The following is an 18,013-nucleotide window of genomic DNA, read 5'->3' on the forward strand; positions in this document are numbered from 1 at the left end:
TTTAATCCGACCCTAACTTTTAACTATGGGTCGGGTCAGTTTTTAAATATGCAATAACCTATCATTTCAAAAATATATTAAAATAAGGACTTGATTAAGGTAATACACATGACAGGGCTATTGCCAAATCGTGCAAGATAGTATATTTTTAAAATCATGCAGAACATAATTTAACATATTGTTGGTGAGTGTAAAACATAATTTAATATATTGTTGGTGAAACTGCGTAACTGTATGAACAATTATGTGATAACTCAATACGAGAACAACATTAAAGCATGACAGATTAATAATACAACGATTACACAAGAAATTAGAAGAAATGAAGATAAAGCAAATACAAATAATCAAAAGATTAGAAAAAGGCTTTGAAGTCTGTTTACAGGTCATTGAAAGAAGTTCATTAATATGTTAATGTCTCAGTGAAGAATAAATGTTAAAAACTTTCAGGGTTTCAGAAATGATGAAGATTCAGTGTACAAGTGCCACCATACGATTTCAGTGTATTAACATTGATTAAAGATAGACAGAGTACGAAGTATAGAAATCTGAAGAATTGAAGACAGGGTAAAGACATAGGTTAAAGAAGACAGTTGCAGTCTTGAAGTTATACTCAATGAAAGTAGTTCATTTATATGTTCAAGCGTCAGTGAAGAACAATGAATGAAGTATTCAAGATTATAGTAGCAATGAAGACGTTGTCTAAAGTATCAGAAAGGATTCCAGTGAAAGTACAATTGTTTATTGACAGTTAGTGTTCGAAGCGATAAAGTTGTTGCAAACTTAACAATGTAATCAAGATTATAATACGAAGACCTGAATCGAAATTAGTCGTATGTGAATCAGATCAATTGCACTAGGCGTCAAAAGCTCGTAAAAAGAATCTGGGTATTATTTATAGAATAATTGTTAAGTTGAGAAACGTACTTGAATTGAACGTTTATCTAGTTAAATTACGAGAAGAGTTGCGCAGGGTATACAGCTAAACGGCTCGAGTAATTGGCCAAATTCAAAGTTTAACTATTAACTTAAATAAATTTATTTAATGGACTTTAATATATTTTATTTAATAAAATTATATTGATTTATTTTATAAAATTTAAATAAGTTTATTTATAAATCAAAATTAGGTCATTTATATAAGTTATATTTAAGTTTATTTTATAAATTGATTTAGTTACAATTTGAACTTAAATAAAAAGAAAAAGAAAAGAAAAAAAGAAAAGAAAAGAAAAGAAAAAAAGAAATAAAAAAATAAAAAGAAAAGAAAAGAAAAAGAAAATAAAAATCAGGGAGCTATTTTTTGGTTAAGTACAAAGGTAGTGGTACTTTGTCGTGGTCGCAAATTAAAGGGCCGTGCAAATGACTAAGGCAAACTAACCACCCGCCTCCCGCCTCCGCCGTGGTCGCCCGTTAGTGTTTGTATGAAATAAAACTAAGTAAAAGAAAGATTTCCAGCCCGTGGTCGCAGGTCACTGAGTTGATAAAAGAAATCAAGTGACAAGCCTATACTAGCTGATATGGTCGCGAGTAAGGTTCCTGAGAAAATGCCAAGTATAAAAATACTCTCCTCTGGTCGCAAGTGAAGAAAAATATCCTGGTCGCAACTCACTCCTCAGCCACAAATTTATTGTACAATTAATTAATTTATGTTGTTCATTTTTATGCCACATATTTGAATTGATATAAGCCTACATTCAAGAAGCAGATATCAGTTGTTCTATTTTATCTTCTTCTCAGACGAGAGTTGATAAAAACCAGCATCAAAGATTTACAGAGAAACTCAAACTCATTGAATATCCGTTCAATTCTCATCGGAGAAATGTTATAATACCCGGTTTAACTATTGTATATTCATAGGGGCATTATAATCGTTATCCGGTAATTAAATTCTTAGGCATACAAAAACTAGATCATTATCTTTGTAGAAGCAAGAACATAGTTGTTCTTGGATTATAACCGATTAATTTATTTACCGGAGTGTAGTAATACCCTCGCGAATTTATATATGAATATATATTTTCCTCACATGACACAATGTAACAAATCAAATGGTAAATCAACATGACTATTGCTTGAAGAAAAAATTGACCTATTTTGCTTAGCGAAGTGACAAACATCACAAGGAGAATTTGTACAAGATTTGACATTACAACTAATATCTGAAATTTGACTCAGTGACTTAAAAGACAAGTGTCCTAATCTTGAATGCCAAAGAATAGAAGAGTTGACATCAGGATTGTTGACAGTATTGCAGACATAAAGATGATCTATGTTCTTGATAAGAAACAGAGTTGATGAAATCTTAGAAGATACAGGGAGAACTAGTTTGTAAAGTTTTCTCATGAGCTTACCAATCCCCAATATTCTCTTCTGTGTACAATCCTGAATTACACAGAGATTGGAGAGAAATTGAAACACACATTTCAGATTAGAAGAGAGTTAACTAACAGAAATGAGATTAAAATGAAAATATGGCACAAGGAGAACATCATAAAGAACTATTTCTAAAGTCAATCTTAAGGTTCCTTTCAAATGAACTTTGATATAAGTACTATTTGGCAAGCAAATGTTAACATCACATGGAACAATATCATAAAGTAATTCATAAGAGCAAGTGATATGGCTGTTACACCAGAGTCAATAATCCAGTCATTTGAGGAATGACAATTTGTAAGAAAAATAGATGTCATATAGGAGCACAAGTGAGTGATACATGACTGAGGTAGCTCATTAGAAGATTGAGAAACCTAATTCTGATTTTGAAGAGAAATGAGTTGTTAATATTGTGAGGCAGACAATGCAGGTACAGCCGATTCAGCTCCTTGATTAATTATATCCATTTGATCTCTTCCACTAACACTTTCAACAGGTGCCTGGGAAGAGGTTGTAACTTGTGCACTCACCTTATTTTCAAGCCGGGAATTCTAAGAGAAACCATATGCTGATGTATTCTTGGATTTTGGTGAAAAACCAATCAAATGATAAAAAACGTTTTCTAGTATGATTTTTCCATGACATTAGGTACACTCTAGGTTATTGCGTCTAAAATCAAGTTTCTTGAATTGATTTATCTTCTTATAATCCTTTGTGTTAAACCTTGATTTACTCTAAAGAGATGCAGACTTGATAGTAGTTTGTGCCAGATGCACATGATTGTGTTGCCTTTTCTCTTGTTGAAGATGCGAAAGAACACTAGGAAGAGAAGGCGTTAGATTTATCATCAGTAGTTGACCACGAATGTTAGTATAGACGTCATTCAATCTCATCAAAAATTGAGTAACTTTCATCATTTCATCATGTGTTTCTAATTATTGTTTTTCCTAGCAAGAACAAGTACAAACACACCTAGGCACACTTGAAACATTTAACAAATCATCCCATAACATCTTGAATTTTGTATAATAATCAGATATAGTAAGAGAGCATCTTGAGTTAAAATGCTCAATGCTTTCTTGTATTCAAATACACGAGGATCATTGTTTTGCAAGAAACGAACATGAATATCAGATCACACATCTGTTGCCATTGTTATATAAACCAAACTTGAACGAGTCTCGAAAACAATAGAGTTTAGAATCCACGTAATTACCATATCGTTGTAGCGTTGCCAATGAGCAAAATAAAGAGATGTTTCACCAGAAATTCGAAACTTTCCGGCGACAAAACCAAGCATATTTTTCGCAGAAAAGCCAAAGACATCGAACGCTTCCATTCATTGAATTTTTCTCCATTTAACGCTGAAGAGACAAGAATTTGACCAGGATGATTTGATGAATGCAAGTACAGTGGATGACTTACTTTCAAAACAAGAGAATGAAACGTACTTTCAAGATTAGAAGCAGATACAAAAGTTTTGTTATTTGTTTCATTATCAACAAGTGTTTTTTCAACAGTCATCATAACTGTTTGATGAAATGACTCTAAGAAAATACGAAGTCAAATGATACAAGAACTATTAGATTCAACATTGATAATCGTCTAAATGTCAAGAACGATTTAGTTATAAAGAAAACGCAACAATTTGTGATGGCGTAAACGGTTGTAACTAACTATAAAGAGAAAGCAGAGAGATCATTGTTCTGATACCATACAGTGAGATGTAATTTGTGAAAAACTATTCCATTTATTGATTTAAAAGATATGTACAATAATACTATATATACATCCTCTAACATCTATCAGCTCTGTAAGTAACTTTATAAAGATGGAAAATACTTTTCTACCCCTATACTACTATCCTTTATCTAACTAAGAGCAAGTAGACCTAATACTATACCAATTTCTGGGGTTATTATTATCCAATTTCTGGGGTTATTATTATGGATCGTTTATATATCTACACAACCCTAAAGAGGGAAGGCGAGGGAAGGTGCGTGCATTTTCGTATTAATTAATATGGTTATTTTTTGCATGTAGTAAGCAATAGACAAAATCAAATTCATTATTTTAAATGAAATCATCTCTATAACCTCATACTAATTATACATCATAATCTCAGAAAACATTATTTTATAATGCTATCATACACAATCAGATTTAAATCAGAATATTTTACCTCTTACAATAGCTTTCTGGTCACCGGAAGTCTCAACTCACCCTTGCCCTATTATCCATAACGCTCTCCAAACTCCTTTGGATATTCTTTGGCTGGATGCAGGAGTCCTCACACGGTCTCTTCCATATCGCTATTCTTCAAGATATTATTTTTCTGAACCAATTCTGATTGTATATAATACTTATAAAATAATCTATTTCTATTATTATGATATATTCCTAGTAGAGTTTATAGAGAGTGAAGAAGTTTAGCCAGACATATTTAGAGAGAGAGAGAGAGAATTGAACTTCAGAAATTTTTCAGATATCTTTTCCATTTCATGTATGGACTTATTTATAGTAGTCTTTCTATATGGTTACAGATTACCGGGATAACCGGTTTCTTTTACATAATTACTAATAATTCAGGAATCTTTTCTTTTCTTTGTCTGCCATTTCTTCTTTTGTCGTCTCTTCATATTTTCTTCATCTTTATCTTTTGTGTCTGCCATGATATCTTGCAGGATCTGTCATCTTTTTCCAGGGAATCTGCTTTTTCTTTTCTTCTTTCTTCATCTTTGTCTGCCATGATATTTTTGGAATCTCCTGGTAATATAACTTTTTGGTTTTCACCATTCAATTTGCAGTGTTCTGGTGTATTACACCATTTTTGTATTATACAAAGGGATCAGAATTCATCCCTTTGTCATCATCTTTTAGACTGATAATAGGTCTCTTTCGAGGACCTGTTATTCTTTGATAATATTCAGTAGTATGTTTTGCATGATTATATTTCAGGTTTTCTATTTTATCAAGCATTATCTCTAATGCCATAGTTCCTGAATTTTGTATAATATTATCATAATATAAGGTTATTATACTTTCGGTGAAACCTCCACCATGGCTTTCAGAAATAATTATAGCTTTCCGAGCTCGTAGTATATCTTGTATTTTGGACCTGAGGGTAGCTAGTCCAATGGCTCGTTTTTCACATAACCATTCCTGGAATTTGTTAATATCACAGGGATTTGGCAATTTCAAGCTTTTGGTTTCTCCCACAATATCTGCCATATTCCTTCCCAATTTAAATAGTTGACATATTATTATGGGTTTTCCAACTAGATCGGTTGATGCATCAAAAACTTGTATTCCATATGAGCCTGCTCCCATTTCCCGTATCATAGCTTCCACGGATTTGACAATTATACTTGGTAGCTTTGATATACAATACATGGTTTCATTTGTTAAGATCTTGTCAACAAAACCATGTATAAACAGGTTATAGACTATGTCAGGTTTTGCATTTTCACAACAAATATATCTGAGATATTTTGTAGATTTTGTCAGTCTGCAAACATCAGGGTTAGATTTATAATCATAATATTTCATCATTTGCTCATATGTTTTCACTATCTCAGGTGAGTGTTTCAGCCTATCACTCATTGATAAATTTGACAGAGTAGTTGATATGTTGGTTGAAGGTGATGGCATGGTTACAAGCTTTGATGAAAATGTTATAGGTTTTATTGTAGGGATTGCAACTGAAGCTTGTAGAGTTGTTTTGTCTTTTATAGCTTCCATAATTTGTTTCAGAAAATGTTGGTTCTCCTGAACCAGGGTTTCTATCTCCTTTTGGAGTTTGGTGATTTTCTCATTATTGGTTGAGATATGAGAAGTGACATCAGTGATATATTTCTCAAAATTTTCCATATCCTGCTAAGAGCAACAAACAATTAAATTTTCCCTTTACAAAAACAAAATGCATGACATTCAATGGCATTTAATTTTCTAATAATTGATATTAATAATTCATCAATATACCTTCTATTAGGAGTGAAATAATAACCAATGTGTTTTTCTATTTCTAGAAATCCTTTGTATGCTTCTTCTAGTTTTTCTGTATTATTTTCATCTAATCCTTCGAGAGCAAAATTTTTTATAAATTCTACAGCTTCTGAAGTAGTAGTCCATATTATTAAAGATCCCGATATGATTTTCCATGGTTGAGCTTGTCTTCTTGTATATTCTATTTTCATTGTTTATTTTCTCTGCTAAGATAGTCAGCTAACACATTTTTTGTTCCTGATATATTTTTTATTACAAAATCATAACAACAGAAAAAAGATTGCCATTTTCTTATTTTATTTAATTCTGGTAATAATTCTATTTTATTAGTAATAAAGGCTTTTACTTGAGTATTATCTGTTCTTACTACAAATTTATCAGGTAATAAATGATAATGAAACTTTTTAATCCCATATTTTACAGCTAATAGTTCTTTTTCATTTATGTGGTAGTTTGATTCATTAGGTTTCCAAGTTCCTCCTGCATATCCACATATATGTGTATTTTCTTTATCTATGTCATCCTTCTCATATGCTATTAGGACTGCTCCCCATCCTATATCACTAGCATCAATATATAATTCTAAATGATCTGTTTCTATGGGTATTCTATGTTTTGGTAAATCTTTCACCTTTTCCTTAAGAATTTTTATACAGTTTTCATGTTCTTTTGTCCATCCAAAAGGTTTATTTTTTGTTAGTTCCTGTAATGGTTTTCTTAATTTAGGTAAGTCTTTAATATGATCTGAGGCATAATTTATTATTCCTAAAAATTGTTGTACCTCTTTTTTATTTTCTAATTTGTCCTTAAAATTTACAATCTTTGTTACTATATGGTCTTGTAATTGTATACCTTCTTTATCTATTTTGTATCCTAAATATTCTATCTTATTCTTAAATATTTCAGATTTCTTTTCAGACAGTAATATTCCATGCTGGTCTATTGTTTTTATAAATTGCTCTAAATGTTTTATATGTTTTTCTAGAGTTTCACTATATATTAATATATCGTCTACATATACTATACAGAAATCTTTTAATTTCCTAAAGATTTGGTCCATTCTTCGTTGAAATATTTGTGGCGCATTTTTTAATCCAAAGGGTAATACTATCCATTCATAATGTCCTTGCGGAGCACTAAAGGCTGTTAAAGGTCTTGATTCTTTGGTTAATTTTATTTGCCAAAATCCACTTTTACAATCAAATTTACTAAACCATTTCTTATTTCCTAGTCTATTTATAAGATTTCTTTTGTATGGTAAGAAATATCCATCAAATATAGTTTTCTTATTTAATTCTCTATAGTCTATTACCATACAGGCTTTTCCCCTTTTCTGTTCATTATGTTTTCTTACAAGGAAAGCCGGGCTACTATGTGGACTTTTACTTTCTTGTATTAATTTTAGTTTTAATAATTCATTAATTTGATTATCAAATTCTTTTTGGTCTGAAGGGCTATACCTTATAGGTTTAGATCTTATTATATCATTAGGGTTTAATAATTTTATTTCAGCATATATCTTTTCCTTATCCCATAACCTCATAGGATTTTCTCCGAAGTTGGATTTTAATAAATTATTATATTTTTCAGTTAATTCTTGTAGATTATTATTTCTTTCTATTTTTAGATTGTTTATTCTTATAGTATTTATAGTACTTATTGGCATAATTCTTTTTAATACTATCCACTTATTACACGGAGTTTGTAATGATAGGGTATTTGAAGTTACTATATGTGTTTTAAAATAATCTAAAAAGTTATTTCCTAATAATATAGATTGCTTCATCTTATTCTGATATACAATAGGTAAACTGAATAATGTTTTATTTAGCTTTATTCTCATGTTTTTTGCTATTACATCTAATTCCTTCTTTTGTTCATTAAATCCTGATACCCTAGTTCTATGTGCATTAGATTTTTCCCATCTATATGAAGCTAAAACTTCCTTTTTTACTAGACATAGATCTGCTCCACTATCTATAAATATTTTTTGTTTTAGGAATTTATATTTTTTATATTCTACATCTGCTTCTATGTATATTGCTACCATTCCTCCCAATTGCTTTCACTAGATGATTCATAATTTATAAAGTTTATTTCATTATCAGTTTCACTAATATAAAACTCTTCATATTCATACCATCTATTGTCATCTTCTTTAATTTGTTATATTTCCATTATGAATTGTGATGTATTTATATATTTTACTTTCTTTTCTTTCAGTTTAGGACATTTATTAGCATAATGTCCTTTTTCATTACAATTCCAACATTTACATTCACTTATATCTTTCTTTTTAAAAGGTTTTCTTCTAAACTTTCTCTTATTTTTATATCTTCTCCTATTTTCTGGTGTATTTCTAAATTTCCTAAATCTTTTTCTCTATATCTGTTGTATTTATAAGGATAATTATTTCTATTTTGTTTGCTTCTGTACTTATCATATGATTTTTTCTTATTATACCTCTTCTTATAGTTCCTATAGGGTTTTTTATCTTCACATCCAAATACTAATCTTCTTTCAGTGAATCCACATATTTCTCTTAATCCTAGTTTTTTATCATTTTTAACCTTCTGTTGTACCCTATATTCTTCACATTTTCTCATTAGATATCCTCTTAGTACTCTTATTCTTTCACCCAGAGTGTTCTCACGAGGTTCTAACTTATTATATTCCTTAGTTATCTCAGTATTATAAGGTTCTGGTAAATGATCATAATATAATTGTTGATATACATGTCCTTCTTCGGGTAAGAATCTAGCTTCATAAAAGAATTTAGTAAAACTTATAGTATATTCTGGTAACTTGTTAATTTTACAGCATTTCATGTTATTTAGATTCATTATTATTTCTATTTTTCTTTCTATTAAAACTTGGTCTCTAGCTACTATCCAAGGTTCTCCTAAGAATTCTCTTTTTAATATCATATCAAATATTTGTAACATTGATTTCCAATCCGTTGCATACCTTAGTACTTCAGTTTTTAACTGATATTATATGGATTCTATCCAATATGCTACCTTTCCAATTAACGTTTTTGAGATCAAGTTATAAGTATATTCTAACTCATCTGTATGAGTAGAATTCATTAATGCTATATACATTCCTAAATTCCAATCAGTAATTCTCCTGCTAATTTCTTGTTCTTCATATACATTATCTAAGTCTAAAAAGTATCCATTCAAGTTTACGCCTTGTGACATTGATCCTATAAATTCTTTAAATTCATTATGTTGTCCTATTGGTATGTGTTTTGGTATCGTGTTCCTATATCTTGTTATAACTTCCATATTATGGTCGGTTACTTCTTCTTTTGGGTAGTTATCCATCTCCTCATTTTTTATTCCTTCAGTTTCTATATCAGTATAATTATCTTTATCTTCTTGGTCACTATTCGATTCTTGTTTTATTACTGCATTTACATTTTTCATTCTTTCTAAAGCTTCTATTATATTTTTATTTTCTATTTCCATTTCAGAATTTTCCTCATAACTACTGTTATATTCTTCTATTATATTCACCGTTTTTCCTAAATTATCTTGTTCCAATTCACTAGTACTTGTATTATTATTTGTAGATACAGTACTAGAAACTTCACTTGTATCTTTTTTTTTCCTTTTAACTTATTTAATTGCCTTTTCAATATTTCTATTTCTTTTTTATTTTCTTCTGTTTTTTCATTTAATTCCTTTTTTGTTTGTCTTAAATCTCTTTTTACATCTTTTAGTTCCTTTTTAGTTTCTTTATATTTATTTTTATATTTTTTATATTTTTCTAACCATTCTTCATTAGTATTTAATCGTAATTTTTTATTCTCCGTCCTTATTTCTTCTATTTCTTCCTTTTGTTGTTCTAATTTTGACTTTAAATATTCTATCACAGTTGTATCAATCTTAAACTCAGCTTTGCTTTCACTAGTTGTTTCCTTTTTTAATGGTTCATACTTATATTTTTCTCTTTCTAAAATTTCTTTTCCATGATTCTTTAAAAATGTTATCACGTTATATTCTTTTTGTTCTTTAGTTTCCATTAGAACTTTCCTTTTTTACTAAGTTGTCCCAAATTATCTAATACCTTTCCTATTGGTTCAGATATATTAGGTTTCATTTTACTTATATCTATCATCATTGGCTCATTAACTCTTCTCCATGCATTTATGGCTTTTAGTTCTGGCTTATTTGTAATTTCTTTTTCTGGTATAATTTTTTGTTTTCCTTCTTCTAATTTTATTAACTTGTCTAGTATCATTTTTAAAGTAGGTATTTCAGAATTATTCCATAAGCTTGTTAACTCTTCTCTTATTATTTGTCTCAAATTTTCTTGATTATCTTGTTTTTCTACCAATCTCATTATTGCATTTAGTTTTTCCTTAACTATTATTTCTTCCCATAATTTTTTTATAAATTCTGAGTCTGACATTTTATTATTTGTTGATTCGCTTCTTCCAACCATTTCCAACATCTATCCAATATTTACTAGTATTTTTACTCTGTTCTTCTAATTTCTTAATATCATTTTCTAACTTTGTTTGTCTTTCCTTATATTCTAAATATTTTATTTGTGAATCTATTTCGCTTTCTAACATACTCTATATTTTCTTTAACTTTTCTTTCTTATTCCCTAATTTTTCTTGTATATTCATAGTTTTTCTATAAATCTTTCTTTTCCTTGATCTACTATCTTTATTCCATTATTATTAATTTTATAATTTATCATTTTTAAGAAGTCGCTTCCTAATAATAATTCACTCGAACTATCATATTCTATTACTCCTATATTTATATTATATTCCAAGTCTAATATTTTAAACTTTAAATTAGTACATTTAGTAATAAATATTTCTCTATCATTTTCTGCATATCTGTAAGTCTGAGGTTCTATCCACTTACAATTTTCTTCATTTACCTTGCTTATATGAATAAAACTTTTGGTAGCTCCTGTATTAATTTCTGCTATACAGTCTCTTGTTATTGTTTCGTCAAATATTATTATTTTTATTTTCAAACTATCAGTATCTATTTTTATTAAATCTATCTTTCTACTCGTCATACTCATTGATCTAATTAATCTTATAGGATTTTGTTCTTTTCTAAAACTTAATCTAGATCCTTCTAATATTGGTTTAATTCTTTGCCTTGGAATCATTTGTCTATTACTAAAATCTATTGTAATTTCTTCTGGGATTGTTATTTGAGATTCTTTTTTATGTTCAATTTTTTCTAATATATCATTATATAACTTTGGTACTATTATTCCTAATTCCATTTGTTTCTTTACGTGATGGTTTCCAGTCATAGCATAAACCATTTTGGTTTCTATACTAATAACTTTACTTCATTTTTGCATTTTTATTCCATCTAACTTATAGTATAATGTTAAAGATCTTTCTTTATTTTCATCGCTTAGTGATATACTGAAATCGGGTTGTATTATAAATTTTAATTTCTGATATATCAAGTTTCCTTTTATTACTGCTATTAATGAATCTTGTATATTTCCTATTATTCTATCATCCAATACATATATCTGTATAGGAGTATCGATATTTTTCTGAAAATATGCTTTTATTGTAAATTCTATTGCTCCAAAATATATGTTTTTTAGTTTATTTGCTTCCTTTTGTTTTAATTTGGATAATTCTCTTTTTATTAATCCATCTGTTATTAAATTTATTCTTGTTTTTCCATTTATTGTATCTATATCTATTACATTCTCATGTTTTTGGGCTATATACCTAACTTCCTTATTTCTTTCAAAATATGATGTCTTGAATATCTTTTTTATTGTTAATTCTTCTGTTTCACTTTGAATTTGATTATATATATCTGGTTTAAAACTTAGGGTTTGTGATGTTCCTCCTTCGTATTCATCCATTTGATAATACATATCTTGTTTTTCACTTATTTCTTCTAATGACATTTTATCCATCTGTATTTTATCCAGTTATATTATTTGTTAAAATTATTCTTTTAAGTCCTTGTATTCTTAGTTTATCATTTCTAAATGTTATTATCATATTTCCAAGTTGTTGGTAAATTCTCATAATTTCTTCGTTATTCTCTCTTGTCCATGTTATTTTATTTTTTCTTTCTAGTAATTTTTCCAGATCTATTTCTAATTTTTCTTGATTTTTTATTAATTACTTTAGTTTTCTATTATTTCTAGTTATTGCATTTGGATCTGTCCAATTCATTTTTTAATTTTTTGTTTTAAATCGTCTATTAATCTATATTGTTCAGTTAATACTTTTTTTAAGTCTTTTATTTCGATTTCTAAATTAGTTTCTTTAATAAATTTTTCTCGTTTTAATAAAAGTTTTTCTTCCTCTAGTCTCCTAATTTTTTCATCTCTTTCTTCCAACATTGTTTGTAATATAGCTATAATATCTAATTTTTCATTTATTATTTGCATGCTTATCTTACAACTTTCAATATGTTGATTTATTAGCCTATTATATGTTGGTTCTTTATCAGCTATATACTGAATTGATCGTATCCTTAAATCTTCCATAAGTCAGATTAATTGTCTGTATAAAATTTTCTTACACATCTGTTGTGTTACTTTGTTTTCTACCATAAATAAAATTAATAGAGTTGCTATTATTTTAGATTTATATCTTTTATTCCTTTCTCTATTTATTCTTGTCGGAGGTCTCATTTAACCATCAAATTTTATTTCCTTTTTACTATTCATGTACCTTTTACTATTCACTAGTTACTATTCACTGTTTACTATTCACGGCTACTTTTGCTACACTGTTTTACTGTTCATTCCTGATGGTATGAGATAGAATGATACTATTGTTATGTAAGGACACTTGACACAAAAAAGAATATTAAGTTCGTTGAACACAAGACCTCCTTTCTTCCCTTGTTCTACATGCAAGCCAAAGCGTCTCAGTATCATTCACTGATTTCATGTGAAATCCACTTGTTTTTCTTTTGGACAAGTTTCACTTGCTATCCGCTGGGTCATGTGTCAAAACCCAAAAAACAGCTAAGAAAAAGGTATTCAGGCTATCCGGCCTTCACATCATTCCAGAAAAAAAAACACATCTAGTTGTGGGAATTTTGTTTATCTATTACTGGTTGTGGGTATTCGATTTCTAAAACCTCCCAATACATAATGCTCATTCTTTGTTCTGATTAAGAAAATACGAGTTACTCAAAATATAAAAGAATCCAACCAAAATAATATCACTGTCCGCCTGCATCTGATAAGAAAGATTGCAAGATTCTGCATATTTTCCTGGAATTTTCATACTACAAATATATCAAGTACATAATAATTGAAAAGAGAAATACAAAAGCAAATGATACATTGGTAGAAGTTATAATATATAAGAAACTTAAAAAATGTATGTATTTCCAACTTGAAGTTACTTATAAGTGCTGCCCAAACGGTGCCATAGTTGTTTTCATATTCTTCCCTTCCCCCACGGGTGCACCAAAACATGAGCTAAACATACATCTCATCAGTTTTCCAAAGATTAAACTCAAATTCTTTGTACATATTAGGGTGATTTATGCGTCTGATTTGCGCTCTTGATGAAGCTCTAGAATATTGCAACATTTCTTTTGCCATTGTTAATTCATCATCCCTTTCTATGTCTTCACTACAGTCGATGGACATTATTTTAAGCAACGGGGAATGGCCAAGTAGAAACCTGACTAGCTCCAACTCAGGTCTTTGGCCTTCGAATCCAGCAAACGTGACAATCTCAAGATGATCTATAGTACAATCTTCGGAATCATCTATACAATAACTTTTTAGATTCTCTTCATCGACTTCTTTCATAAGATTGCCGTCAGCCTAATGATAGAAAAAATATTGCAGAATTGTCAAACAGTAGCATTTATAGTGATGCAGAATGAGTTGAAGTGCACATGACTCACCTTAATATGTAGTTTGCACAAATTCGGAGCACTCCGAATTAAACAAAGCAAACAAGAAACCACGGACAAATCACAGAAATTCACGTCGGAGATTTGTAGAGTTTTAAGGCAAGACAGTGGTCTTGAAAGTCTATAGGGAGAACCTCCTGCAGCCAAGTACTTTGGAAAAGTTGAATACAAAGAGCACAAACAATTAGCTGTCGATGAATAATGTAAAGTTTTTCTATCTTTCCTGTAGTTTGAGTAATGTAAGTAGACAGTGTAAAGAGAATCTAAATTTTACCTTAAGAAAATACATTGCTATAGAGAACCTCTTTACTTTATAAAACCCATCAAGAACCTTGACCACATTGGATGCTTCTGTCTGCATGTTTGGGTATCCTAACAACAAGAAATAATATTCTGAAAGGTTTTCTAGCCCAGCTACAGAATATTCCGAAGTTATTTCACGATAAACTTGAATTAGACATTTAAGATTAGGAGCACAAAAGTTGGTATGGAAGAGTCCTGTGCAAAGTATCAAGGTCAACTTCTCAAGCACAGGGCAATTAAAGATGCTTTTTCCAAAATTAGAAGTAGCGTCAACTAGCTTGAGATTTGTCAGGCAAGTAAATCTTCCAAGCTCAGGTGTATAGGGAAACCAAACACTGGAAAGAGTCAAATGAGTCAGGTCTAGAGAAGAGAGATCATGTGTTGTGAAGTCTTCAAGAGGAGAAGATTCCTGCAGAGTTAGTTGCTTGATCCCCTTCCTTGATAACAGTGGAATCCACTGATCAATATATTCATGAATTATTCGGTTACTGAAAAAATAATCAGGAAAGTCTAGGGAAAATTTGAGAATTGAACCATTGTGGAGAAGGAGAACTTTATTTATCACAGTAACAAATTTATGCGCCCTCAGTTCTGGATCCTTAAAGTCAATAAATTTATTTAACATCCTATAATTAGCAAAGTGATAATCAAATATTAGATGTGGGGTCATAGTCCAACAATGTCTCCATTTTTTCGACAAAATACTGGTTTTAACTGCATCTTGAATCGGCAGAAAACCTAGTATAGCTTCTTGTAAGTTTCGAGGCAGCTCACTGATTCTATCTTCATATAAACGACGAATCCTTCTGGTACTGGATTCTGCCATTCTCTACTGCAATAGGAAAATACTAAGCAGATTCAATGTATTAGACTCATCCATGTAACAAAACTCTGATAGTACAATACAAACTTCAATTCACTTGCTAACATCAAAAAAATAAAAACTGATAGAGAACAAGCGATGATTTAAGGCTTCGAAGAATACCTCTCAATTGTACGATATTTAGGTTTTAGTGGTGGTCTAATTTTTCAACAAGTATAAATAAGGGATTTAGTATACTATCGATAGAATGTAAACATAAGCTGTCATGGCATTACAGAATCATGATACATAATCAGCATTTGAAAACGATTATGGCCTTGAAGGCTAGAGCAAACTACAGTTCGTAAATATTCATGCATAAGTATGATATCATATTATACAATGCAACACACACGTAAATACAAGAAAAACGCGAATCCGAGAAACTAACCGCTCTGTTTCCTGATTTGCTGAGAGTAGAAATAATCTACTGCTTCACCCGCCTCTGCGTGCTTACTAGGGATTTTATAAATAAAGCGAGAGATTTCTTTGACCCACGCAAGCCTAGCCCCTAGGTTTAGGGCATTTAACGGGCCTTAATAAGGTTATGCCCGGTCTTAGTGTTGCGGTTTTGGGCCGCAGCTGAATAAAATGCGAATCGAATCGGGTAAAATTAATTTTTGCCGAGGTGAACTGAATCTTATAGTAAATATTTTATTTTTTATATTCAATTTATAATTTAATCGTTGAGCTAGCAATTTTGATATTCGACACATGAATACCGTACGAAATATACGAAAAATTAGTATTTGGGTGTGACACGAACAATAATAAATATATAGAATAAATAAATTAATAAGTTTTAAAATTATATAAAGTTAATTAGAATATAATTTATATATCCATATGACTTATACGAATACTAGCTACATGTATACGATAATTGACATTTATTATTCTAAACTAAGTGCATTATGTAACAATTGATATTCTTTTTTATATCTAGTTCGTGTACTTTCCGGTATCAAAAAATCAACATAATTTTAGGTTGTTGCTAACCAACCGTATATGAATATAAATTCAGATCGAACCAAAAACATAATTTTCCAAACTATTCTTTAAATATTTTTATATTTAAATTCTAAATATATATAAAAAAATTAAAATTTTCATAAACAATTATATGTTAAATATTTTTAATGAAATGCCATCAGCGACTTGCCAACATTTTCTCGCTAACTAATTAGTTAAAAATTCACATATATGCAATTTACTATGTAATTTTTGCAGATGGGAAATGTACAAATTGCGTGTATGTCGAACTAAAATTGCTACTCTTGTTTGATATCCTTATTATTTTGATAATCACACTGTTTGTACATTTATAACTTATAATACATTATTATTAGCAAAATGATTAAAATGTATTTATATTTATTACTGACTTTATTTTACGGAAATCAAATATTCATCTATCAATAACCTAACAATATTTTGACAGGCTTATCAGCGGCAATCTTACAGTGGCAATCTTACAGTTACAATTGGCAGATATTGAGGATAAATCAAAATTGTAATTTTCAAGGAGAACAGATAAGATTGAGTTTTTGCAAGGATTCTATGCTATATTTAACGTATTTATATATATTAGAACTCATAAGCTGTTCTAACTCTTTTATAAATACCATCTGCTATTTTCTTTTTTTGGAAAATGTTAACAAACGTTTTATCCTAACAATTTTCTTATCTGATTGGTATTTGAATTTAAAGTAAAGGTTTTTTGTTATCTATTTTATCTTTAGTTTAAATGTATTTTAGATTATATTAACATTTGAATTAAAATAAACTAATTGTGAGACTTGGTTAAAAACAGAAATTGCGTTGTTTATTCAAAGTTAATTTAATCTATAAATACACTTGGGTATATATTTTTTCGAGGTTGATCTACGAAATATATATCATACCATCTGAGAAAATACAAATCGCATTCATTAAATATCACTTTTTTAAACTCTAATTTATTCACGTATATCGATATTCATAGAGTTCATAGTTTCAGTTATAATTTTCATTTAAACTGTGTTATTCAAGGTGTAAACATTTGTTTGCTGAGTAGTAGAGCTTGGATAACAAGATTTCAGGGAGTTAGATTGCTAGAAAAAGCTATACAGATTTGGTATAGGGCTTAAAGACAAATCGCTTAAGGAAACGGGTATTATCAGCAATCTGCTATCAAGAACAATGGATAAAGGGAGATATATTATTCAATCTTGTAATCGTATCATTTAAATGATTAACAATATATTCTCTTATCAAGTTGATAAGGGACCGGATGTAGATTAGTAGATATAAGGGTTGAACCTCGTTAAAACCCTATGTGTTATTTATTTTTTGCATTACATATCAATTGTTAGTTTAGTGACAACATATATTCGAAATTAAGAGTAAGTTGTCTGACAGTTTGATAAATATTTCCTAAATTTTAAAATTCGATATAGTTTGTTATAACACATATATAAAAAATTTCACTTGATATTAGAATTTTGATGTACTAACAATTCTATAATAAGAAAAGTATTAATCCAATGGCTGACTTATTTCTGGGAAAGATTGATTTAGGAAC

General features: G+C 29.4%; 1 protein-coding gene across 1 annotated transcript; it reads right to left on the minus strand.

Annotated features, from left to right (window-relative positions):
• Positions 1-13,621: 13,621 nt before the first annotated feature.
• Positions 13,622-15,888, minus strand: LOC141693418 (F-box/FBD/LRR-repeat protein At1g13570-like). The gene is made up of 3 exons (XM_074498521.1): positions 14,560-15,888; positions 14,277-14,435; positions 13,622-14,193 (listed from the first exon to the last, which is right to left on the minus strand). Exons 1-3 carry the CDS (start codon positions 15,412-15,414, stop codon positions 13,840-13,842), a joined length of 1,368 nt encoding a protein of 455 aa, XP_074354622.1. The 5' UTR covers positions 15,415-15,888; the 3' UTR covers positions 13,622-13,839.
• Between the last annotated feature and the right edge of the window lie 2,125 nt (positions 15,889-18,013).

This window comes from Apium graveolens, chromosome 10, assembly GCF_009905375.1.
Source record: "Apium graveolens cultivar Ventura chromosome 10, ASM990537v1, whole genome shotgun sequence".
Taxonomy (NCBI): domain Eukaryota; kingdom Viridiplantae; phylum Streptophyta; class Magnoliopsida; order Apiales; family Apiaceae; genus Apium; species Apium graveolens.